Here is a 24,022-nt window from a genome sequence, read left to right on the forward strand (position 1 = left end):
GCTACTTCACATATAGCCTGAATCAAGCATACCCAAGTGTACCTACTATAGTCATCCACAATAGTGACAAAGTAATGCTTTCTATCATAAGTAGGAACTTTGTGAGGCCCCCACACATATAGATGGACTAATTGAAAACAACTAGTAGATTTACTAATGCTAATAGGAAATTTCTACCTACATTGCTAGCCAAAGGACAAACTTTAATGTTTTGTTGAATCTGAGAATCAACTTTATTCATAAGAGCTGGTATATTCTCCATTGCCTTTATTGATGCATGTCCTAGTCTCAGATGCCAAAGTTCACTGTTAATTTCTTGCTGCGCAAAAAATCCTACTGCTGCTAGTGTTATGTTCTCTTTTAGTGGATACAACCCATTATGCTTTTTACCAATCCCATCAGCCTACCACTGTAAAGATCCTGAAATATACCAAAATCAGAGAAAAAAGTGACAAAACACCACAGATCTTTGGTGAGTTTAGACATTGATACTTGGTTGAACTTAAAATCTGGCACATACAACACATTCTTCACTGTCTTATTTTCTAATATAGTTGTATTTTCTGTGTGAGTGATTTTTGACTTGTTTCCTGTAGGCACCTGCGCTCCTTGTATTCCTTGGCTACCACATTTTTAATGTCCTTTAGAACATCCTTACAGTAGGTGACATGATGAGTTGCTCCAGAATCTATCACCCAATCACACATATCTGCACTAGACAGTAGAGAAATTATACCTGTCATATTTGCAGAACATTCCCCTGCATTAGGTTTTGACAGCAGATTGACCAATTGCTTGTACTGCTCTTCTGTAAAGAATTGGCCTGGTGCTTGAATTGTTGGCATTGCTCTTTCTTCCTTTGCAATTGTTGTGTTTGCATTTGCATTAGCATTATTAGCGTATGTCTTTTCTCAAGTTGTCTGATTCTTCCTTTTGCTTTTGAAATCAGGTGGATATCCAATTATCTTAAAGCAATTCTCCTTCAGATGTCCTTTATACCCACAATATTCACATATTAAGCCGGGTTTCCGAGTTCTAAAGTCTTGACCTTTTCCTGCTAACATTCTAAGTGGATCTCTGTGGGTATCTGTGACACCTAAGGTCCTCTAACTAATTATAGCATAAGCCTCATTAACAGTCACAACTGGCCTTTTGCCAACACATTACTGCGTATATTGCTATAACTTTTATTTAATCCCATAAGAAATTGCAACAACCTTATGTTTTTCAAATGATCTACAGAAGGTCTTAGATTCCTCACAATCATAAGAGGGCAAAAGGGCTAATACATCAAGTTCACCCCATAAATCCTTCATTTTTGAGTAATAGCTGGTGACAGAATCCATACCTTGCATTAGGGTCGCAATTGCACTCCACATATGATAAATTCTGGTGAGAATTGGATCTGTCAAATCTTCCTGAAAATCGCTCCAAACTTTCTTCGCATTTGACGCGTACACAATACTCTACATCAGTTCACTTGATATGGTGCTTCCAATCCATGACAACACAATAGAATTGCATTTTTCCCATTGCTCTGCCAATTCTCCTTTGTAATTGCTTTTCACACAAGTATCGTTTATAAAACCAAGCTTACTCTTTCCTCGTAGTACTAACTTCATCGCTCTACTCCAAAGGGCATAATTTTCTGGCCCTGTGAGTTTGAGCGGTATCAATATGAGTCCTGGAGCATCTCCAGCTTGTAAAAATAGCAGATGATTGCAGTCAAGCAAAGCAACATCATTTTCAGCCATGGCTGCTCAAAAAACGAGCTTTGTTACTGATTTCCGACAGAGCTTAGATATGAGCTATAAATCCTAAGATCGGTGCTCTGATACCATGATAGAATCCATCAGATTTTCTACTGTAAATGACATGCAAAATGAGGGAAGTGAAATTAAGAGAGAAAGGAAGAAGAAGAAGCGGTACTGTTCGATTGATTTCAATTACAGAGGGAAGGGGTTGTCTATATTGTTGGTTAGTAGTTGACAACTGTACCTCCTAACCACTTAACCGACTATCCTCTTCTAAATACACAATACAGTAATACACACACATACACTTCTATGCATATATGAATACAACTATATATTCAATATTACGATACTCTGCCTCAGCAGAACTCCTGGAAATGGTACTTTGCTTCTTGGACTTCTATGAAATGAGGGAATCACCAAACTGTACCAAGTAACCAGTGACTGATTTCCTGGTATTAGGACATGCTATCCAACCAGCATCACAATAAGCCTTCAAGTGTGTAGATACAGTAGCCGACATAAGAATCCCAAGACCTGTACTTTGTTTGATGTACCTAACCACCCTAAGAACAGCCTCCATGTGAGAATTCTTGGGGGCTTGCATGAACTGACTTAAGCACTGCATAGCAAAAGAGATGCCTGGCCTTGTAATCGTCAAATAAAGAAGTCTGCCAACCAGTCTTTGATAGGTACCAGGATCTTCAAGCAAACAATCATCCTTAAGACCAAGATGAGCATCATAAGTCACTGAGGTAAGTTTCTGATTTAGCTCAACAGGAGCATGAACTGGTTTAGATCCTCCCAGGCCAATATCTGAGATGAGCTCAAGAGCATACTTTCTCTGGTATAACAGGATCCCTTCTTTGTTTCTAGCAAATTCAATGCCCAAAAAATACCTCAACTCCCCTAGGTAAAGTTTTGATGCAAAATTTGTTTAGTAGCAGAAATAAGATCTGCATCATCCCCAGTGATCAGAAGGTCATCAACATAGACCAAAATAATTACAATATGAGAGTCTTGTCTCTTAGTGAACAGGGAATAGCCAAAATGGCTCTGCTTGAATCCTGAATTAAGAATTGTTGTGGTTAGTTTAATGTTCCATTGCCTCGAAGCTTGCTTAATTCCACAGAGTGACTTAAGTAACCTGCACACATGTGTCTTCCCTTGTTGATGAGAGAAGCCTTGAGGTAAAGTCATGTACACTTCTTCCTCCAAGTCTCCTTGCAAAAAGGCATTGTAAACATCCATTTGATAGAGAGTCCAACATTTGGTTGCTGCTATGGCTACAAAAGACCTGGCAGTAACCATCTTTACTACAGGTGAAAACGTTTCTTGATAATCCAGTCCCTCCTTTTGACTGTACCCTTTAGCCACTAATCGAGCCATATATTTTTCAACTTCCCTACTGGATGTGTACTTGATTTTGTACACCCATTTGCATCTAATTGCCCTTTTGTTTGGAGGCAATGGCACTACCTCCCATGTTTTATTGTCCTCTAATGCTTGTATCTCTACTTTCATAGCATCAATCCACTTCGCATCCTTAGCTGCTTCATGATAAGAACTTGGATCAATCTCAGTAGACAACTGAGTGATGTAGGCTGATAATCCTTTATACTGAACAAAATCACCAATAGAATATTGACAATGAACTGCAGTGGAAGAATTGGACTTCTGTTGTGGTCCAATGTAATTCTTAAGACAAATAGGAGGCTTAGTAGTTCTGCCTGATCTTCTCAACTCCCCAGTATTATTTGTATGTCCTTCATGATTTTTAACAATTGCTTCTTCTACACGTGGCAATATAAAAGTAGCTGGTGATGAGTTAGTGCTTCTAGGATCAGATTCAACAATTGTAGGAGATGCAGGTGGAACTAAGTTATCCCTTTCTCTACCACTGGAAGGTAGAACAATAGGAGGTTGATCAGAAGGATAGTCAAACCTCTGAAACTCGTTTATAGAAAAGGAAGAATCTTGAGTGAAGCCTTGAAATGGATATACATCTACATCTATGATAATAAAGAGTGTCCTGTGTTCAATGTCATACAGTCTATATCCCTTTTGTGTACTTGCATACCCCATAAACACTGACCTTATAGACTTGGGTGCATATTCATCACCCCTTGGTAGATTAGTTGCAAAACATAGGCACCCTATAATCCTCATATGTAACAATGAAGGTTGACTCCCATACACGACCTCAAAAGGTGATTTGTTTCCTAGGATTGTAGAGGGAATCTTGTTTTTTTGTACATAACTGCATCACAGTCACCCCAAAACCTCACTGGCAAGTGCCCCTGAAATCTGATAGCCCTTGTAGTTTCCAGAATGTGCCTGTGCCTCTTTTCCACCACTCTATTTTGTTGAGGAGTGTGTGGACAGGAGCTCTGATGTATAATCCCATGCATTTGAAACAAATCAGAACAATTATGATTAAAGAACTCAGAACCATTGTCTGATCTAAAACACTTGATCATTCTACCAAATTTAGTTTTCACCATAACAATAAAATTTTTGAGAACTGTAGTGACATCAGACTTAAGATGTAACAGGAAGATTCAAATCCATCTAGAATGATCATTAACCATTGTGAGAAAGTATCTCTTTCCGTTATATGTAGGAACTTTATAGGGTCCCTAAACATCCATATGTACCAAATAAAAAACATTATCTGCTGTACTGCTACTAACTGGAGAAGGATTCCTAGCTTGCCTGGCTAATGGACATATACCACATGGGCTTATTTATGCTTTACTACTGCTATTAAGAGTAGGAATCTTCTTGAGAACTTGAACTGGAAATGTCCCATCCTCTTGTGTCATAGTTCAGCTTCATTCCTGTGTGCAACCATTACGAAAGATCTAGTTGTATTCTTGTTTCTTCTTTGTGAATGTAGCACGTATAGGCCTTCTTCCTCTTAGCCAATCTCTTTCACCCTCCCGGTGAAGAGATCCTGAAAGATGCAAAAATTTAGGATGAATGCAGCACAACAGTTCAAAGCTTTTGTCAGTTGAGAGACAGACAAAAGATTAAACTTGAAAGCTGGTACATATAAGACATTATTAATGGTATCAACTCCATCTAGTTGACAACTACCAACATGTGACACCTTAGTAGACTCTCCAGAAGGCAACTGCACATTTCCTGCATTACCTACTAATAATTTTTCATGTAAAAGTTGTTTATTACTAACCATATGATTTGTGGCTCCAGTATTTACTATCCACTTTTCATCAGTCTTTGGTTCATAAGAAACATTACCTGCCATGTGTGCACTGGCAGAAGATTCAGAGATTGATACCTTGTTCAATAGACTTAAGATCTGACTATACTATTCAGGAGTGAAATTTGCATAGGCCCTAAGTTTTGTTGTCCCTGATGAGTGTGCTGCTCAGAGATGAAACCCTGCATAGGTCCCAAATTGTGCTACTCTTGTGTCATCATGGCTGATGAAAACGAGATCGGCTGATTCTTTGAACTTCCAACCATGTTAGCTCTTTTCTGAGGCTTAAAATTTGCTGGATAGCCTATCAATTTATAGTAGTTGGGCCTCAAATGCCCCTTCTTATGTAGTAATCACATTTCATCAACTTATAACACTCTTCCTTCGTGTGGCCTTTCAAATGACAGAAATCACATTCAATATTGAAGTTTCTCCTTTACTTTTGGCCAGGTTTAGAACTAAATATAGGATCTAAGGACTCAGCACAGTAACTACCTCCTGCCATTAATTTTTGACTCTCATCCTGAAGGATCATAGCATAAGCTTGATTAACCGTAGGAATTTTAGACTTCATTAAGATTTGGCTACGAGCTTGACTATAACCATCATTTAATCCCATTAGGAATTGCCATAAACGTTGATACTCCTGTCGTTCAATGAATTTCTTTGATTTATCACAGCAAACAGGAGGAGGCATAATCGAGTCATATTCGTCCCACAAATCCTTCAATTTTGAGTAATAAACTGAAACAGAGGATGTACCTTGTGTCATTGTAAAAATCTCCCTGTGTGGGTAGTACATTCGTGATGCATTGATCTTATCAAACCGTTCTCGAAGATCCGACCATATTGCATGTGCACTTGACCGGAACAATACTCCACTCAGCAAACCGCGACTCACATTGTGCATAATCCACGATTTCACAATAGCATTGCAGCGATCCCGTAGATTTATATATTTATCTCCATAGGTATCGCGTGTTATTGAACCGTCTATAAACCCTAACTTGTTCCGTGTAAGCAACGAAACTTCCATCACCTGACTCCAGATTGTGTAATTTTTCATGGAGGGAGATCTTTCATATCTTTCGAGATCCACCCTACATTTCCTAGCAGTTGAAAACCAAGAGATAATGCTCCTGGTGTGTCAGATGGATGCAAATACAATGGATGATTATGATCTATCACAATCGTAGATTGATCTGTGACTTTGTCTCCGGCCATGATTATTTAGGGTTTCGGCGAGTGACTCATAATTCCTACTGAAATTTTTTGAGAGATGAATGACGAATCGATAGTTTTCAACAATTCTCAGTGAAAACCTCTAGATGCAATCGTTTAAATGCTCTGATACCATGTCAATATTGTGAATTTGCACGAGAGAAATGAGATGAAGAACAGAAGATGAGCAGAGCAGAGAGAGAGAGTTGAGAGAAAAGGATCTCATTTTCTGTTATCTTCCAAAACACTATACACCTACAATGATATCACTAAAATAACCGACTAACTACAATCTAACTACAATATTAACACCTATCTATAGTTACTACTAATCTAACCATGGTTAAATTAAGCCTATACAATATTAACCTGGGTCATGACATGTATCACATATCTCATTACTATGCATGGAGATTAGTGAATGATTTGGCTCTACATAATTATTGGCGGTAAATGCATCAGCTGTATTCTGGTCTTGCAATGTTCACATATAAAGGCGACTAATTGATTGCATACAATTTTGAATACTTATGACTTCCTATAATGTGCAATTATTTATCATCTCAAGAATATTATTATATTTTCCTTTATCCATTATGTATTTAAAATTCAGTGATTCGATTGATCTAGATCATAAAAGAAGCAGTACAATCAAAAATTTATTTGTACTCGTTATTTATGTTAAATTAATGAATGCAACATGCATACATCACATTTTGTCGCGGCCACTCTTCCCCCATCATTCACTTCCTCCTCCTCTTTCTCTACCAACACTACTACCACTTACCATCCACTAAGCAGCCCCTTAAATAGTTGAACTTGATTTTAAAATCGTTACCAAATATGATATAAGGAAAAAAATTACTAGAATTAGAATACATATTAATTTTAATTGCTAAAGTTACATTATTTAATTTTATATAAATATTAAGTGCGACTTACGAGTAAGTGTTTATCGGATAAATACTTCCTATTAAAAGTTTTTCAATTTCCAATGCTTGAATGGAGAATTTTAATCAAAGGTAGATAAGTTTATTCTCTCTCCACGCTCCTTGAAATTTGAATCCGCTAAAATTATCATTATCCAAACAAAATACGCTCTCTTTTCTGCGTGGCTAAAAATGAATTGAAAAGAGTTTTCTTCTTTATTAGCGATTGAAGTTTGACAATTGAGACAATCACTTGAGAAATAATATATATTTGAAACTTAATTTACGAGAAATGATGAAAGACCAAAATACCCCGGACATAATTTGGTTTAGAGTTCAATCAGAAGGGCAGTGAGAGTCATTTGGTTGAAAGCCACCGCTGGCGTTGAGCTAACGCCTTTATTTGAATTGAATTCACACAATAATCAAATTCTAGGGTTTATTCATTCTCGCGCTCTGCAACCTAAAACCCTCCCATTTTCAAATCTCAGGCCACCACCGGCAGTCTCTCCGCGTTATTCAGGTAGTCTCTTTTCTCTCTGCGTAGTCAAGCTCTTGGAAATTTTGAGTTACATTCTTTCAATAATCGGACTTCAATAAAACCAAATTATTGAATGCAAGTTTTGCAAAATTGTATCAATTCCATGGCACAAATTTAATGTATTTCGTTTTCTCTTAGCTAGGGCATTTCTAGGTTATATACTTACCGGCATATCCTGTAGCTTTGTTTATTAATTCTCGAACTCTGAGTGTTTGATTATATCTTTAAGGGCCGAGAAGAGAAATGAGTACAGCAGTGCGAACCCCAAAATCTGGAAGGCAATCATTGTTCTTTCAGGATTTAGCAACGCCTATATCCTCTCGGAAATCAGGGTCAAAATTTAGTACCCCAGGTCAGGCAGCAGCTGTTTCCGCCTTGTGGCGTGAGAACTTTTCCAGCTCAGATCTCCCACCACCACCTGTATTTACCCTTGAAGATCGCTCAGATGTCTCTCCGGAATCTGGGATTCCTGATTATGTTACTTCACCAGAAATCAAGTCGGACCCTAGAACTCCAGTACAAACTTCAGGAAGGGAATTTGCAACTCCTAAGACGAGGTCTGAGGCAAGCACTTCGTATGCATTGATGGGTAAGCAGCAGCAACAGAGTCAGCAAAGCCCCTTGCCGAGTTTGAGCTGGTGGTCACCCTCGAAGGGTAGTGGTAGTGCTGAGCAGGATGACAAAGGAAAAGGTTCACCAGTCGAAGGCGTCATACATCCTGGTGCTTTGATAACTTTACCTCAACCAAGGGAAGTTGCAAGGCCAGAGATCAGGAAGAACTCATTCCCTGTGGGAAACCTCGATGAGGAAGAATGGGTCACAGTTTATGGGTATGGCTTTTGTATTTCATACTTTATTGGCTGTTCTTTCACTTATGTTCATAGTTGTAGGAGGCTTAGGCTAGTATGTAGTAGAATCTTGATGAAAATTCTTTAGTGTGTCTTAAACTCCTTGATGCCACATAATATTCTTTTTGCCTGCTAGCTCCTTTAAGTTACTTCTGGACCTCGTTGTTGCATTTTAAAGTATGCTCGGGAACTTTATCCATTATTATGTTTTCTGTTTCTTTTCCTTGACTTTTTTGTTTTCCTCCTTCACTAGAGTTGTCATTAGTTTCTACTAGGATTAGATGTACCCGTGTCAATTTCCATGGCAAGAATTCTTGAGGATATCATTTGAGGTAGCCTAGTCATTCTAATATTATGTAAAATTCTGCTGGACGGAGATATTTAAATTTTAGCGGATCTGAACTTAAAATTTTTTAAAATTGGACGGTTTCAAATTACATGTTCTCCAATGTTTTTGACTCATTTTCTTGAGTATATCGAGCAGGTGAAAAGGATTTAAGCTGTAAATTTGAAATACATATGCTAATATCCCTTCAACAAATTCTCCATAAAAGACAGAGATATTGATCCAATTGAACAGGGAGAGGGAAATGAAATGTTATTGTCAAATTAACTTGCTCTCATCCTTTCGCATTACATATGTGCTTGAAAAAGAAGAGGAACATTGATCCGTTCTGACTTCTGTTCTCTGTCTCCCTTGGTGTACTGAGGTTATTACAGAACGGTACAAAATGCCCTTATTGGAAAATTTTTTCCTGGTGATATTGAGAAGATTGGGTGTTTAAAGGCTCCATGGATGTAGCTGCAATTTATTCTTTATTTCCTTCTTGTAATGAATTCCCTTCTTCTCACGTCCACCCTGTAAATAAGAGCACTGTATATATCATTTTGGATGGAGAAACAGTTCTGCTCCTCTATCTTGCCTTCCTGTTTATTTTGCATCAAAGATATTTCAAAAAAAGGAGAAAAAGATCTATTTTAGTTGTGTTAGCGGGGTTAATTGCTTGCAAAATACTCTATTTTAGTTGTGTTAGCGGGGTTAATTGCTTGCAAAATACCTATACGGATACAATAAACTTATCTTATCTATGTGTTCCGTTCACTCTCTTTGAGATGCTTTATTGGGACACTAAATTTCTGCACTTTCCACATTTGCTGAGTGTTTCTAGTGTCGATTGTATTCTCATTAATATACTATTCATGACTAGTTGAGATATTTGGGCTTTCTCCCTTTATTTCTATAAACTTAGTACTTGATTGAAGTCAATTTGCTACTTCAATTCTTTGATCACTCGATATTTTTCTAGTCATATTTCCTTTGTTTATATTTACCATGGTGTTCCATTTATTAGTTATTTGACCTTTTGTAAATTATTACATGCAGGTTTTCTCCAATTGACACCAATTTGGTTTTGCGGGAATTTGAGAAATGTGGCGTCATTTTGAAACACATTATAGGCCCCAGAGATGCTAACTGGATGCACATTCTATATCAGGTATTTCTTATACCTATAAACAAGTTATCATGTTAAGATTTTGTTGTTCTTGCATGTTTATTCATGCTGTCTTAAGGGCCTGTTTGGTATTGTATTGCTCTGGGATGAGTGGTGCTGGTATCAGTATTTCTGTTGCTCTGGGATTAGGGCATGTTCCCTATGTCTTTTTCATTATATTGCTAATTTCACCCCTTTCCTTGTAAAATTTAGTCTGTAGTTTTACCCCTTTTCCTATTCTCCGCTTACCTTTCTCTCCGGCTCACTTCTCCTTTCTTCCCCTTCAACTGATGATTGTTATAGTGCTTGTTGCTTTAATTTTTTGTTTGATTCTATGAGTATTTGCGCATCAGTTTTATTCGTTCTGATATAAGTACAATTTATAGCTAATTGCTGTCCGTCCATTTGTAAAATGTTCTGAATTGTGAATGAAAAGAGTGACATAAATCCTTCATCTAGTACCTCTTTACTATAATCTAGAGGTGTTATTACTTTACAATCTTGCGTGATTCTGACCCTGTACCTAGAAACCCCTATGTATTTTTTCCCTTTCCAGAGGTAATTATGCTTACTTTATGTATATGCTTAACTGACAGTGTTCGACTGAGGAACTTGTGTTTCGTAAGTAACCAAGAAAATTTACAAATTTCGTTTGTCATGTTAGTGTCAAGTTCTTCTGTGAATTTCAATGAAGATTGAAGGGCTTCTTTGGTTTTGACTCTTTGCTTCTGCAACTGCAGATTTGCTGTTATGCCAACTATATTTGTTAAAGTAAGAGTGCTATGAACTTTGGTTTTAACTTCTTTTAAAAAGTCGCCTATCTTTGTGTTGGTCTCCGTAGCTATGCTGGGTGCGACCTTACCGGTCGCCGCTCATTGTCTTTGGATTGATTTCTACCTGTGCCATGAAGCCAATAAGTTGTGGCCACTTGCATTTGGCTAAAACATGTCACTTGCAATGCCCATATTGTGTATTCTCTGCAGTATGCACTTTCTTTTTTTTGGGAGCTCCTCACTGTATTAGTTTTTCTCTGTGGGATCTTTTCTCTCTAGTTGATACCAATAACACTAGTCTTCTGGAAAGTAAAGCTTTTCAGTACCATAAAGCTGTGGCTTATTTTCTCTATTTTTGTGGTGCAGAATCGTGCTGATGCTCAGAAAGCTCTTAGCAAAAATGGTATGCAGATAAATGGAGTTCTTATGATCGGAGTTAAACCAGTGGATCCAATACAACGTCAGGCACTGAATTGTAGGCTCAATAAACAGGGATTTGTACCTTTACCACATACTCACTCCAGTAAAAGCAATGATCCGATTCCATTTCAAACCTCCTCTCGTCCTCACTATCTACAAAATGGCAGCAACAGTGCAAAACAAGCATCTGGATCTGTTGCTACCCCAGCCAAATCTGTGGTGTCCAAAATTGTGGACTTAATGTTTGGCGTCTAATCTTCCATGTTTCTATTGTTCTTTCGTGCTTTTGTGTTATTTCTACTCTATAGTGGCAAAATTCAAAGCTCCTTTTCTTGAATACAAATTGACTAGTTCTATGTGATTCTCACTCCCTTCCTCCCCTTCGCCTCTATTCTCTTCTCCGTTTCTCCTCCAAATGCTTGATCATGGTGTATTTGTATCAGCTTGAGCTCCGTAGGGTCATGGGGCTTTGGTATAATGGAGATATAGAAGTTTAAATCTCTCTCTCTCTATCAATGTATTTTATTGAGTGTGAATAGTTGGCATTTTGTGATCGTTTCTCGTGACGTATGATCTTTGGAGCATGACACATCTCTTTTATTGTGTTTCCCAATATTGAGGTCCCATTTTATGTTATCCACGCTCCGATTGTGTCCAAGGCGTTTGGGTGTGTTACAGTGTTACACATAGTTTGACAGATTTCATAAACTCGTGAAATCCTCACCTCATGAGCTAATTTTTGGAACTAAGTTATATCATCGGTCCTTTTTTTTTCTTCTTATCATAAGCATATTACTAGCTTTCCAGATGATGTTTACAACAGTGACTTCTGGAACCAGATTATGCTGTGAACCTAAGGGTGGATTTGTGGTCGTTTCCATTGCCATTGGTTTCTTGATCAAATATGGTTCAACTGGTTCTAACTAGATTCTCACCGCAGCGCAAGGTTTACAACAAAAACATTGTGGAAAATATCTATGCATGTTGCCTATTTCGTTCTTCGCTTCTTGTTGAGATTGTATTGTCATAATAATTCCTTATTGAATACAGAAAGAAGTTAGCTCTAAATAATAACATGAAATTGTTTGTGTCCGACTATTTGTTTGCTAGAAGAGAAAACTTCTGTGCGGTTAGAAATTTGCACGTGATAACCGAATAGAATGTTTCACCGTTTTCCCACAGAAATACTGGAGGGGATCTTAACCCACCAAAAATAAAAAACATAGTAAAAAAGTTAATTTTGTATCCTTTCAATACAACCAAACGGAAATATGAAAGGTCTAAATTGTGCTCATCACTTGTTTTAGATAAATGGTTTGAACAGATAAAAACTAGTAATTTAATGCCAAGAAAAGAGAGTTCTCTTCGTCTTTTAATTAACCGTTACAAGCAAGACCGAGTCAATTAAGAGAAAATCTTAGTGGACCTCCCACGACCCCTCTCCTCTAAGACTATAACTTCCACGTTTCTCACCACGTTTGCATTTTGCAGCTTTCAATTCCCTCTTATTTAATAGCTTCCTAGTAGAACATCCTTAATCACATTACAAAGTGAGAAATTTCCTAATCTTTCAAATTTCCACATCGCTTCACTGCGTTACTTATAGAGTAAAAAGAATCAATTAGAAATATCATAATTCGTTCACAAGAAGGACAAGCATGGCTTCGATCAAGTCTACTACTACCTGTTTCGTCACTGCTCTCTTCATCAGCCTTACAATATCTTCCGTTGTTGCTGCCTCCGGCGAGGAATTCAAAGTTGGTGATGCTGTTGGTTGGCGTCAGCCAAGTGTTAATGAAACAGATCTCTATCAACATTGGGCTTTAAAGAAGAAATTTCACGTCGGCGATTCACTCCGTAAGTCAATCAACTTATATTAATTACTAGTAGTTGTTATTCCGTCAGTGTATACTTACTTATGCATAAAAAAATGCATGCCTAGTAATTCTTTGATTTCTCTCCTTCTTGGTTGATTCCATTTTACGTATGTTCTATATATACTGCTACAACTTTCAAATATGTTCAATGCAATGAGTCATGTTTAACTTAAGTTACATGAAGGCTTTTGCCGTACATGTACGCTGAGTCGAAGTAATGCAGCCATATTTAAAGTGTTCACTGGAATCTAGTAGTTTTCATACTTGAAAAAACATTAAAATTTCAACAATTAGAAATTCCTGAACTTAAAATTTCAAAAGTACAAAGTTTTAATGCTAAAAACTTCTCTGTATGTACATAAGTATTATTTAGTGTGAATAATTTCTAACTATGTAGGCGTTTGGACATAAAAATTGTAATTTTTGAAAAATAAGTAGTATTTGAAGTTAAGTTGAAAAATGGTATTTGAAATTTAAAATTATGTTTGAACATGCATTTCACTTGAGAAAATGTTGTAGTTTTGTGAGTGAGGAGAAAAGTTTTTTCTGAAAATTTTGAAGAAGTAATCATTTTCAAAAATTTGCAAAATTTCATGACAAACATATTTTTGAAAAAAGGAAATATTTTTTATGGACAAATAGGGCCTAATATTTTGAAAATTCTACCTACATATATTTCCCTTTTGATAAATGAAGGATTTATATATGTAACACCGTTTAATCCCCTATGCAGGTTTTGAGTACAAGAATGACTCGGTTGTGGTAGTGGACAAATGGGAATTTTATCACTGCAATAGGACTCATCCAACTTCGGGCGCTAAGGACGGCAGCACCACAGTAAATCTTAACAGGGCTGGCCCTTTCTACTTCGTGAGCGGTGATCCAGAGCATTGCAAAAATGGCCAGCGTTTAGCCATTGAAGTTCTCCCATTATACCCCATCTCCCAATCTCCACCACAACCAATTTCACTGGCGCCGGCACCATCGCCGCTTTCAAGCTCAGCTCTTATTTCTTCAGTTCCGCTGACATTCATTTCAGTGCCGCTTTTGGTTGCTGTTATTGTCTTTGTTTAGAAGATTTAGTCTAATATTCTACTAAGAATATTTAGGGTATTTAGCTAATTATTTCAAGCATTCTTGTGCTTTAGGTTCTAGAATCTGTTGTTCCATTTTTTCAGACTGGATTTATGGCTCATTTGAATTTATTTTGTATGGACATCCCTCGTACTTGATGGGAATTTATATATCTATTTAGTAATTTTTCTAAGTTGCATTTAGGTGATTTCTATTTTATTGAGTTGAGTGGTTCTTTTTGATCACCATCAACTTAACTCACTTATTTTTAAAAAAGCGAGATTTTTTTTTTTTTTTTTTGTAATTGGAACTAAATATTTCCTCTTAAAAAGTTTTTAGTTTTTGTCTTTGTCTGTTGTTCGAAGGTTTGCGAATCAAGTTGCTCGTGCACTAGCGGAATGGTTGATTCTATGTAAGGCTCGGAGAAATGGAATGCTAGCCCTCCATCCCTTATTGTAGATGTTTTAAATTTTGATTTGAATAGTTAAGATGATGGTTGCTTAAAAAAAAAAATTCCCTCTAATTGGAAGCAAAATGAAAAGATTCAGAAGAGGATCAAGATTATCTAATTTTAGTTATTTTTCTTTGGACATCAAATTATCCTATCATCAATAATCAATCACGGATCTTCTTTGATCGTTCATTAACTCATGGTAGCTAATCAACTTCCATCAAAAAATTTATTAACTCCTGATTACTAATCAACCTTCTTCATAGTCGATAAGATCATTTTCTTAATTTCATACTTAAGAGAAAACATAAAAAAAAAAAAAAACTTACGAGGTCCATTTGGTTAAATATTCTCGAGTTGAGTTAGATTGTAAACGGGTGGGAAAGATTTAAAGAAGTAAAAGGGGCAATGTGCAAATCTCGATAACTACAAGGTTAAGATGCAACTTTCAGGAAGTTTCTTTTTAAACTTAAAATTCACCGTATAACACCAACCCCTGCTTCTGCCAAAATTATTGGAATTCTAGAAAATTCCTTCTCACGTGGAGCTTCCAGTGGACGAAGCCTTATCTTCTCCATTTCACTGCTCTAGAAAACCCTAGTCTTTCATTTCCACATTCACCAATTTTACGAGCTAGCTCAGGTACTCTTCCTCAGTCTTCATTCTGTTGCCTTTTTGTAATCCTAATCTGTGATTTTATCTGACTGAGAATAATGCATTCCTTTCTGTTTGAAACTGTGAGTCTGCAACTGAATAGCTTTATCCTCTATTGGTTAAAGATTGCTTATTTTGGACTTAATCTCTGTGGCTTAACTGTTGCTAATGTCATAAAACGAAAGTTTAAATTTTTTGATATTTAGACACAATTAGTTTGTTTAAACTTTGAAGCTAGTTGCATTGCAGTTTCCAAATTAATTCGGCTCTTCTTACTAGTAATTCCATGGAGCAATTTCAAACAACAATAGCTGCGTGTCAATCGCAACTAGTATCCATTACCCTTTATTGGGCTTGTTTTAGTTTAATAATCAATAATTTATCCTTTAAGATAAGGCCATTGTTTTAGCATGATTCCAACTCGCAATGACGTAATCACAAAGCACTTCATAAACTAATACTGGAAAAGTACAGATTGGCAATTCTTTTTCTAGTGTGTAATCCTATTAATAATAGGTTCTAGGAACAGAAAGACTGTCTGATAACAGGGAGGATTTAAAATGTCTGCGACTTTAGTTCGTTAGCTCTCCTTATATATATTTGCTGTCTCCTTGAAGTAGAACACTTAATAGAACATGTAATGATTATTTTATGTGTTACCTTGAAAATATTGCTCTTGGATTGACCATCCAGATGGATGAGGCATATGCACATCATTTGTTGAATTTTTCTTTTGGTAATTTTCTTAAAGATTATGGGCTTATGCTATAGTCGTCTAAAGTTTTGCTGCACAAGTTTTTCTTGAACTTCTCTTTCTACCAAAAAGGGATGGAGCTATCTCTTCAGTTGGGTATTCTAGTTATTTTAAGTTACTGGATTCTAAATTTAGAATTTGTTCAGATTCAATAAATTTCTTAAGACAAATACAGCGTTTGGACCAAAGCTACTGAGTTCGGCCAAACCCATAACGGAAGAGCTTGCTCCGCCCCTGTTACCAAAGGCTCTCCAAAAGAGTATAGATTGAAGTTTTTGCTTTCTTTAGATTTTTGAGTTGATGCCTGTATGATTAGATCCCTTTATGCTTTCGTATTCTATGAACTTCTTTCAACCAATTCCTAGTTGTTAAGCATGCGAAATATGACCCACCGGTATATGAAGTCACAGCATCAATAGTACCTGCATCCTAATTCAAGAATGCGCTTGCGTTTCAGCGTTCATATATTTAATTTTACTCTCTGTGCGTGCGTATTCTTTTTTACATAATGGACAGTTTTTAATACCTTTTGTTTGGCAATGGTGCCCTATGCTGCAGACCTTTTCTGTTGAGTATGGCTGCGACCTTCACTTCAGTTTGTTCGATTGCTTCCACCAGCCAAGCAGTGGATAAGAAACTCATAAATTCTTCTGAAACTTTATCTTCATTCTCTGCAATTTCTTCGAGTTCATTAGGGGGCAGGAGAAAGAATACAGTTTTAAAGAAAAGATATGATTTCAAGATTCAGGCTGCGACCAAGAAGTTACACTTCAATCAGGATGGTGATGCCATTAGGAAGCTGCAAGTAAGCTTGATAGGAAATTTTAACTCATTTATCTTGGATGGACACCCTCTTGTCTACCCCCATTAATTCTTGTTATTATGTGGCCTTCCAATTCAGGCAGGTGTTGACAAGCTTGCAAATTTAGTAGGTGTTACTCTTGGTCCAAAAGGAAGAAATGTAGTTCTTGAGAGCAAGTATGGCTCTCCCAAAATTGTAAATGATGGTGTTACTGTAGCTAGAGAGGTAAACCTCCCAAACCCCCTATCTGATTTTCTTCTGGTATTCAACTGTCAAAAGATGTGCATGTGTTGTGACCTTATGATGTATTTACCGCGATAAACGCTAAAATTGCTCTTGCTTTGTGATTTTTCTGCATATTACTCATAAAACTATTTTTAAAAGATTTTGTACTCCATTAGTTATTTCATTACACTTGAAGTGCAGTATGCAGCCCAGTTACTATGTTTTAACTATGTGGGGATAAATGTGTTGTTATGTATACTCTGGATTGCTCTACAGGTTGAACTGGAAGACCCTGTTGAGAATATTGGTGCAAGTTTGGTGAGACAAGCTGCTTCAAAGACAAATGACTTGGCTGGGGATGGCACAACTACATCTGTTGTTTTGGCACAGGGGCTCATAGCTGAAGGTGTTAAGGTTTGTAAGAAGTTGCTTTCATTTTGCAAGCTATTTCGAGGATATGATGGTGTTATGATTGATGTAGCTTCCTTAATGCTGGTTATTCAGGTGGTCGCAGCTGGTGCAAACCCTATTCAGATTACCAGGGGCATTGAGAGGACCACTAAAGCCCTGGTCGCTGAGCTGAAAAAGATGTCTAAAGAGGTGAAAATTATGCAAATCTATGTTAAAGTTCATTGATGACTTGAGTATAACTGCTTCACTAAACTTGGTTTTGAAACAACTATTCTTTCTAAAGTTGTGCTCTTATTCCTTCTTGATAATTGTTTAGGTTGAGGACAGTGAACTAGCGGATGTAGCTGCAGTTAGTGCAGGAAACAACTATGAAGTTGGAAATATGATAGCAGAAGCAATGGGTAAAGTGGGTAGGAAAGGTGTAGTGACTCTTGAGGAAGGGAGAGGTTCTGAGAACAGCTTGTATGTTGTGGAAGGCATGCAATTTGACCGTGGCTATATCTCCCCATACTTTGTTACAGACAATGAGAAGATGGTAGCTGAATATGAAAACTGCAAGGTATGATTAGCCATGACATTTCTTTTTGCATGTTATCTTCGAATACTATTTCCTGGATGTGCTAAAGAATGGGTTATGGATAAATATTTTTTTTAATTTTTCAGCTGCTTCTGGTAGACAAGAAGATAACAAATGCAAGGGACTTGGTTAATGTTTTGGAAGAAGCAATCAGGGGTGGATACCCAATATTGATAATTGCTGAAGACATTGAGCAGGAAGCTCTAGCCACTCTGGTTGTGAACAAACTTAGAGGAGCGCTGAAAATTGCTGCACTCAAAGCCCCTGGTTTTGGGGAGCGAAAAAGCCAATATCTTGACGACATTGCTATCCTTACTGGAGGTCTGTCGACAATTAAGTGATTGTAGTGTTCAATGAAAGTTGTGTTTACTTGTCAAGTATGTTTTTGCAACGTGCACTCAGGTACTGTCATCAGAGAGGAGGTTGGTTTATCCCTGGACAGGGCTGGAAGCGAGGTCTTAGGGCATGCTGGAAAGGTGGTGTTGTCAAAAGATTCAACAACAATTGTTGGTGATGGTAGTACCCAGGAAGCAGTAAACAAAAGAATTGCCCAAATTAAAAGAATTGTTGAGGTGCAACTTTGTTTTATAGATATTTCGGATGTGGATCAATAGGTTGCACTACTCACGATTCTACCATATTGGATTGTCATGCAGGCAACTGAACAGGATTACGAGAAGGAAAAACTTAATGAGAGAATTGCAAAACTATCAGGGGGCGTTGCCGTAATTCAGGTTACTTGATGATTCAGTTATTTAGGTTCATTTTGTCTTTTTGGGTGTCATATGCCAAGTATAATTGTTCTTGCTCTGATCTGGGGTTCTTAATTCCAGGTTGGTGCACAAACTGAAACGGAACTCAAAGAAAAGAAATTGAGAGTAGAGGATGCTCTCAATGCGACAAAGGTTTGTTTTAGTGGCGATGCAGTTATCGCATCTCTATTAATTTGAGACTCTCAACAAGTATAATCTTACTGGGGTAATGATATTGCTCTTTGGTAACTAAAGGCAGCCGTTGAGGAAGGCATTGTTGTCGGCGGTGGATGCACCTTGTTGCGGCTTGCTGCCAAAGTTGAAGACATTAAAGCAACTCTTGATGATGATGAACAAAAGGTAATGTAACTTCTTAATTCGTTGAGGAAGATCCCGTGTACCATAAGCTTTGTCTGTTCATGTTAAGGCTTCTGTAGGCAGATGACACTAATTCAGTTTTCATAAAAACACTGCAGATTGGAGCTGATATTGTCAAGAGAGCTTTGAGGTACCCTATGAAGTTAATAGCCAAGAATGCTGGTGTCAATGGAAGTGTTGTGATTGAGAAGGTAAATAAGGTTGAAATAGGTTGACTGTTTGTGTCACATTGTGGGAGAGTATCAATGATTTGTTGACTGGTTTTATGATCTTTCTTCAGGTGTTGTCCAATGACAATCCGAAGTATGGTTATAATGCGGCCACTGGAAAATATGAAGATTTAATGGCTGCTGGTATAATTGATCCTACAAAAGTAAGTATCTCAAAGTCTTTTTATTCTAGCATAACATCGTGAAACCTATCCTAAAGAGAAACAACATGCTGAGAGACATGTAGATAATTTCAACTATATGTACAAGCAGTGCAGAAATTTAACCCCCATGAATTACTTATCCAGTGTTACTTCTTATGATATCTACTTGATGAACTTAAATGATGGCCCTCCTTGTAGTCAAAAGCAATATCTGTCACGTTTAAACTATACATATCTGATTTTCTCCTCTCTTTTATTTTTTTCTGTTCGCAAATACTTATGGAATCTTTCTCGTATTAACAGTGTGTTTCTGTAACAACCTGTCTGAATGAGCGCAAGTTTCGTTTTTTAATTCCTAACATTTTGGACTTACAAAAGAGTAATGAGTGTTGATACAGGGCCAGTCACGGCCACGTTTCCTCCTGAGTTTCTCGGAATTCAAATATCTACTTATTTCCTCATTTTTTGAAATTAGGTGGTAAGATGTTGCTTGGAGCATGCAGCTTCTGTAGCAAGGACCTTTCTGACATCAGATGCTGTAGTTACTGAGAACAAGGAGCCTGAACCTGTGGTTGCTGGAAACCCAATGGACAATTCAGGTGCTTATCATCAGTGATATGCATCTAAAATGCACCCGAATGAGCTTTTTGAACTAATCAATTCTTTTATTTTGATATTAAATAGGTTATGGATACTAAGCATTTGAAGGAGGCTAAGACATGCAGAGGCCGAAGTCCAGTAGTGTGCAACTACACTCTGAATAGTATGTCTTGACTCTCTTGAGTAGGAATAGCAACATAGAGGTGATTAATTGATGAGCTCCTTTTTTCAGCGAAAGGGGTCTCATGTTCCGTCCTTTACGCAAAGGTTTATCAGGATAGGCTTTGGCAAAGTGAGTCCACAAGGTGTAGGTTATTATTTCTTCAGTTCTAGAAATGGAAAAATTCAAGTGAAATTTTGTTTTTGATGCTTTAGTACGTGTAGTGGTTTCGACCCTGCTGGTGGGAACCAGACGTGATTCATAATTGGGAATATTCAAATTTTTGATGGGTAGGGCAAAAAATGATAAATAAGAACAAAGAATTGCTTGTTATTAATTTTTGGAGTTCTCATCTTCTGAGGAACAACAGAGTTTTCACGCTTATATTTTGATTGGAAGTACTTGCGAGGCAGAAGTGTGTACTTAAAGGGGAAAAGATTAGTTGGATTTCAACTATTTTTGTAAACATTACTTGAGAGTATATCAAAGTTTGCCCCTTCTACTCTGGTGACAGTCCAAGTAGTAGACACTATATGAAGTATTAGAAATAAGTAGTAGTAGTAGTAGTAGTAACTATTAAAAGCTACCAATAGAAAATTCTAATCCAAAGCCGTTGCTTTCAGCTCAAAAGGTTTGAGGTAATGTTCAATAAATCATAGTATCAAAAATTAAATTTGTGATAAATTGATGGCTTATAGTAGTTTCTTTTGTAAGTAGTAACAGTAGACAAGAAAACTTATCTTTCTCTATCTTACTTAACTGGTAACGGCTACCAATAGGTTGGTTTATTGGCGACTTGGCGTAAAGGCATCAAATACGGATTCAAAGAACTTTGGGTTTGGATAAAAGAAAACTTATCTTTCTCTATCTTACTTAACTGGTAACGGCTACCAATAGGTTGGTTTATTGGCGACTTGGCGTAAAGGCATCAAATACGGATTCAAAGAACTTTGGGTTTGGATAAAAGGTTTTACGCCGTACGTACTTTGGTCTATTTTGTCCTCTGTCATGATTTATGTAGCCTGTCATTTGTTCGCTTAGACTGGCGTTTTCGACTTTATTGTAAGAAGTGATGTCAAATCGTAATTACTGATCACCTATTCTGGTAAGGTGCAAGTCATGTGATTAAAGTGGCCAGTATTTCTTCTTAATTTATATTTTGAGCATAAAACTAAGTGCAGAAAATATTGAACAAAACCAAACACAAAAGGTTGAATAGAAACCTTATTCTTGCCAGCTATACTTTCTTTACTTTTGTACGACCAATCCATTTTGGCTTAACATATTTCATATTGGGAAAATGTCTGAATTTACCCATGTACTATGGTAAATAGTTGAGAGTTATCCTACGTTATACTTTCCGTCTAAATTTAACTACACCGTTAAGATAGTAAACAAACATACCCCTAACCCTAACGGATATCCACCGTGGCACTCGATCCATCAAATAATTTGGAATCCATGTCACCTCTTTTTTGCAATATCTTATTTATTGCATAAATTTACTGAATCAATAGAATTAAAGAGATTCCCTGTTCCGATGAGATTAACAACCGTCCACTATCACCTGCGCTTCCTTTTGCCCAATTCCGGTAAGAATTTCAAATCAACTAACTCACACAGACAAAAATAGGCGATGAAATTAACAGCCGTCAAAGTATCACTACGTTAGCTTACTCAATGGATCCATGTAGATTTTGTTGGCAAATACCCACTTTCTATCATAAAAAATGTTCCTTCTCATATCTTGCTTGATTACTTTTTGATGGCACCATCGAAGGATTTTTAAAGAAAGCTTGAGATCATAAAATGGGTATTGTGATTTGTTGAAGTTTGAGCGGAATTGTTAGCTGGCGATTTCAGGCTTGAAGTATACCCAAATGGGTCTGTTATGTTCTTCATCAGATATTGAAGGCTTTTTTTGTTCGATGATTAAGAATTTTGACAACTGTGTGCCCTGTTAAGGTATGTTCGGCTATTTTAACTTTGCCAAACGATCCAATGGAAGAGTTTTTCCGAGCTTATAGTTCCGTAAAAATGAGTCTACAATGCTGCTTTTTTTTGGAGAGTTAATCCATCCATTTTTCTGGCAGAAGCTGAAACCCGAAGGAGCAAATTGAAAGAAATTCAAACAATAAAAGATAAAAAAAAAGGGATATAATTAAGCAATTATCTTCAGCGTTTGGGGATTAAAGATGGCATATTTATGTATGAAAAGTGGCAATGGCCTCCTGAAATACGGGGAAGAAGTTGAGGTTAGTCGTGGGGTGGGGAGGTATTCTTTTTTTTTTTTGGGGGGGGGGGGGGGGAGCGTGGGGGTAAGGATGGGGTTAACTGGTTTTGATTACGTGGCATCTGACTTGGTAGCTGACATGGAAAAAATTGGAGAGGTCAGCTGCCACAGTATAGGGCTGTTAGGGTTAAGGGCGAATCTGAAAAGTTTGTTAACGGAAGGGGCTGAAACGGACGAAAAGTATAACGGGGGATAAATGTCAACAATATACAATAGTAGAGGGACAAATTCGAACCTTTTCCCTTTCATATTCTTTGGACTTGTCATATATTCTCCTTTTTAGAGATAGTAAAGACACGGAGCTGAACAAATATACAAATACCAGAAGGATATTACTCTCGAACTTTGAAAAGTGGTGTGGCAAGATTGCAGGCCTCTCTCTCTCTCTCACTCTCCCTCTTTCTCTCTCTCTCTCTCTCTCTCTCTATATATATATATATATATATATATATATATATATAGTATTTTTTTTGAAGTTTTTGTAATTCCCACCTACCTGTATGAGTCAAAATCTGACCACATGGATTAGCACTAAAGGGAGAGGTCGACTAAGATATGGTCGTACCCACAAGACGTGATAACAACGAGTATCTCGGCCACTGCCAAGATCGAGCCATCAAAAAGCTTGTACGGCAAAGTAAATGTCGTGATACTTAGGGGAGCGACACAAAGCGAGGTGAAGAGAGAGAAGTCTTCCGGTTAAAGATCACTGGGCAAAAGGGAATACAGATGATATATATAGGAGGAAAGAAGACAGAAAAGAGGATCCCTCTCCTACAAAAGAAAAGGGCAGAAGAACCAGAGAACCCTAGAGGGGAAAACCAAGAAAAGTTGCAGATCTAGGCGACAAACCTCTGTAATCATCTTTTTTGAATCAATAAAGATGGATCCTACAACTATTAATGGCATTCCCCCTGTTCCTTCCTTATTTTTATACTACGGGATAATACATCATGAATGTAAGCATGTTATTCGTATCTGATATCTTTTACAACTATTGATGGCATTCCCCCTGTTCCTCCCTTATTTTTACATTACGGGACAATACATCATAAATGTAAGCATGTTATTCATATTTGATATCTTTTATAAGTCCTGAAAGTTCATAAGCTTGACTATATATTATTCTCCTATTCAATGCGTGTTGATGATTAATCTAGAGTTAATTATCCTTGGCTAAGGTTTATCCTCTATATTCTTATTAATTAGTTTAAAGAAAAGTTTAGTGCTTTTTGGTCAAACAATTTGGCGCCGTCTGTGGGAATTTCTTAACCAAAATTTTAGTTCCCTCTAGATCTAAAACCGGCCAAAGTATCACTTCCCGACTGTCATAGCCTCACCATCTCGTTGGGCCTCGGCATGGACCCATAGCTCATACAAGGCGGGGGGGGGGGGGTGGGGGGGGGGAGGTATGGTAGAAGCAGAGTCTAGCGTTC

General features: G+C 37.3%; 4 protein-coding genes across 4 annotated transcripts; 3 read left to right on the forward strand and 1 right to left on the reverse strand.

Moving 5' to 3' along the window:
- Positions 1–2,154: 2,154 nt before the first annotated feature.
- LOC109218405 lies at positions 2,155–3,839 on the reverse strand. The gene is made up of 2 exons (XM_019382770.1): positions 2,763–3,839; positions 2,155–2,598 (listed from the first exon to the last, which is right to left on the reverse strand). Exons 1-2 carry the CDS (start codon positions 3,837–3,839, stop codon positions 2,155–2,157), a joined length of 1,521 nt encoding a protein of 506 aa, XP_019238315.1.
- A 3,620-nt stretch (positions 3,840–7,459) lies between these two features.
- On the forward strand, positions 7,460–11,841 carry LOC109218409 (nuclear pore complex protein NUP35). Its single transcript, XM_019382774.1, has 4 exons — positions 7,460–7,653; positions 7,901–8,501; positions 9,904–10,015; positions 11,152–11,841. The coding sequence occupies exons 2-4, from the start codon at positions 7,915–7,917 to the stop codon at positions 11,458–11,460; spliced, it is 1,008 nt and encodes a 335-aa protein (XP_019238319.1). The 5' UTR covers positions 7,460–7,653; positions 7,901–7,914; the 3' UTR covers positions 11,461–11,841.
- An 823-nt stretch (positions 11,842–12,664) lies between these two features.
- Positions 12,665–14,326, forward strand: LOC109218407 (mavicyanin-like). The gene is made up of 2 exons (XM_019382772.1): positions 12,665–13,062; positions 13,816–14,326. The coding sequence occupies exons 1-2, from the start codon at positions 12,864–12,866 to the stop codon at positions 14,154–14,156; spliced, it is 540 nt and encodes a 179-aa protein (XP_019238317.1). The 5' UTR covers positions 12,665–12,863; the 3' UTR covers positions 14,157–14,326.
- Positions 14,327–15,094: 768 nt separating this feature from the next.
- LOC109218408 (ruBisCO large subunit-binding protein subunit beta, chloroplastic-like) lies at positions 15,095–20,650 on the forward strand. Its single transcript, XM_019382773.1, has 15 exons — positions 15,095–15,249; positions 16,574–16,820; positions 16,917–17,042; positions 17,319–17,456; positions 17,547–17,642; positions 17,770–18,012; positions 18,117–18,351; positions 18,433–18,602; positions 18,687–18,764; positions 18,864–18,935; positions 19,038–19,142; positions 19,259–19,351; positions 19,441–19,533; positions 20,009–20,132; positions 20,218–20,650. The coding sequence occupies exons 2-15, from the start codon at positions 16,590–16,592 to the stop codon at positions 20,229–20,231; spliced, it is 1,818 nt and encodes a 605-aa protein (XP_019238318.1). The 5' UTR covers positions 15,095–15,249; positions 16,574–16,589; the 3' UTR covers positions 20,232–20,650.
- The last annotated feature ends 3,372 nt before the right edge of the window (positions 20,651–24,022 follow it).

The sequence above is a fragment of the Nicotiana attenuata genome, unplaced genomic scaffold (genome assembly GCF_001879085.1).
Source record: "Nicotiana attenuata strain UT unplaced genomic scaffold, NIATTr2, whole genome shotgun sequence".
Taxonomy (NCBI): domain Eukaryota; kingdom Viridiplantae; phylum Streptophyta; class Magnoliopsida; order Solanales; family Solanaceae; genus Nicotiana; species Nicotiana attenuata.

Bases quoted from the DNA above. Each gene is read 5' to 3' on its own strand.
- LOC109218407 (XM_019382772.1), top strand. From the start codon at position 12,864: ATGGCTTCGATCAAGTCTACTACTACCTGTTTCGTCACTGCTCTCTTC. The intron at 13,063-13,815 runs GTAAGTCAATCA...TCCCCTATGCAG, and splicing joins TCACGTCGGCGATTCACTCC to GTTTTGAGTACAAGAATGAC.
- LOC109218405 (XM_019382770.1), bottom strand. From the start codon at position 3,839: ATGGGGTATGCAAGTACACAAAAGGGATATAGACTGTATGACATTGAA. The intron at 2,599-2,762 runs GTAATTATTTTG...CTGTTATACCAG, and splicing joins AGAGACAAGACTCTCATATT to AGAAAGTATGCTCTTGAGCT.
- LOC109218408 (XM_019382773.1), top strand. From the start codon at position 16,590: ATGGCTGCGACCTTCACTTCAGTTTGTTCGATTGCTTCCACCAGCCAA. The intron at 18,765-18,863 runs GTTACTTGATGA...TCTTAATTCCAG, and splicing joins GGGGCGTTGCCGTAATTCAG to GTTGGTGCACAAACTGAAAC. The intron at 19,143-19,258 runs GTAATGTAACTT...AAAACACTGCAG, and splicing joins TTGATGATGATGAACAAAAG to ATTGGAGCTGATATTGTCAA.
- LOC109218409 (XM_019382774.1), top strand. From the start codon at position 7,915: ATGAGTACAGCAGTGCGAACCCCAAAATCTGGAAGGCAATCATTGTTC. The intron at 8,502-9,903 runs GTATGGCTTTTG...TATTACATGCAG, and splicing joins GAATGGGTCACAGTTTATGG to GTTTTCTCCAATTGACACCA. The intron at 10,016-11,151 runs GTATTTCTTATA...TTTGTGGTGCAG, and splicing joins GGATGCACATTCTATATCAG to AATCGTGCTGATGCTCAGAA.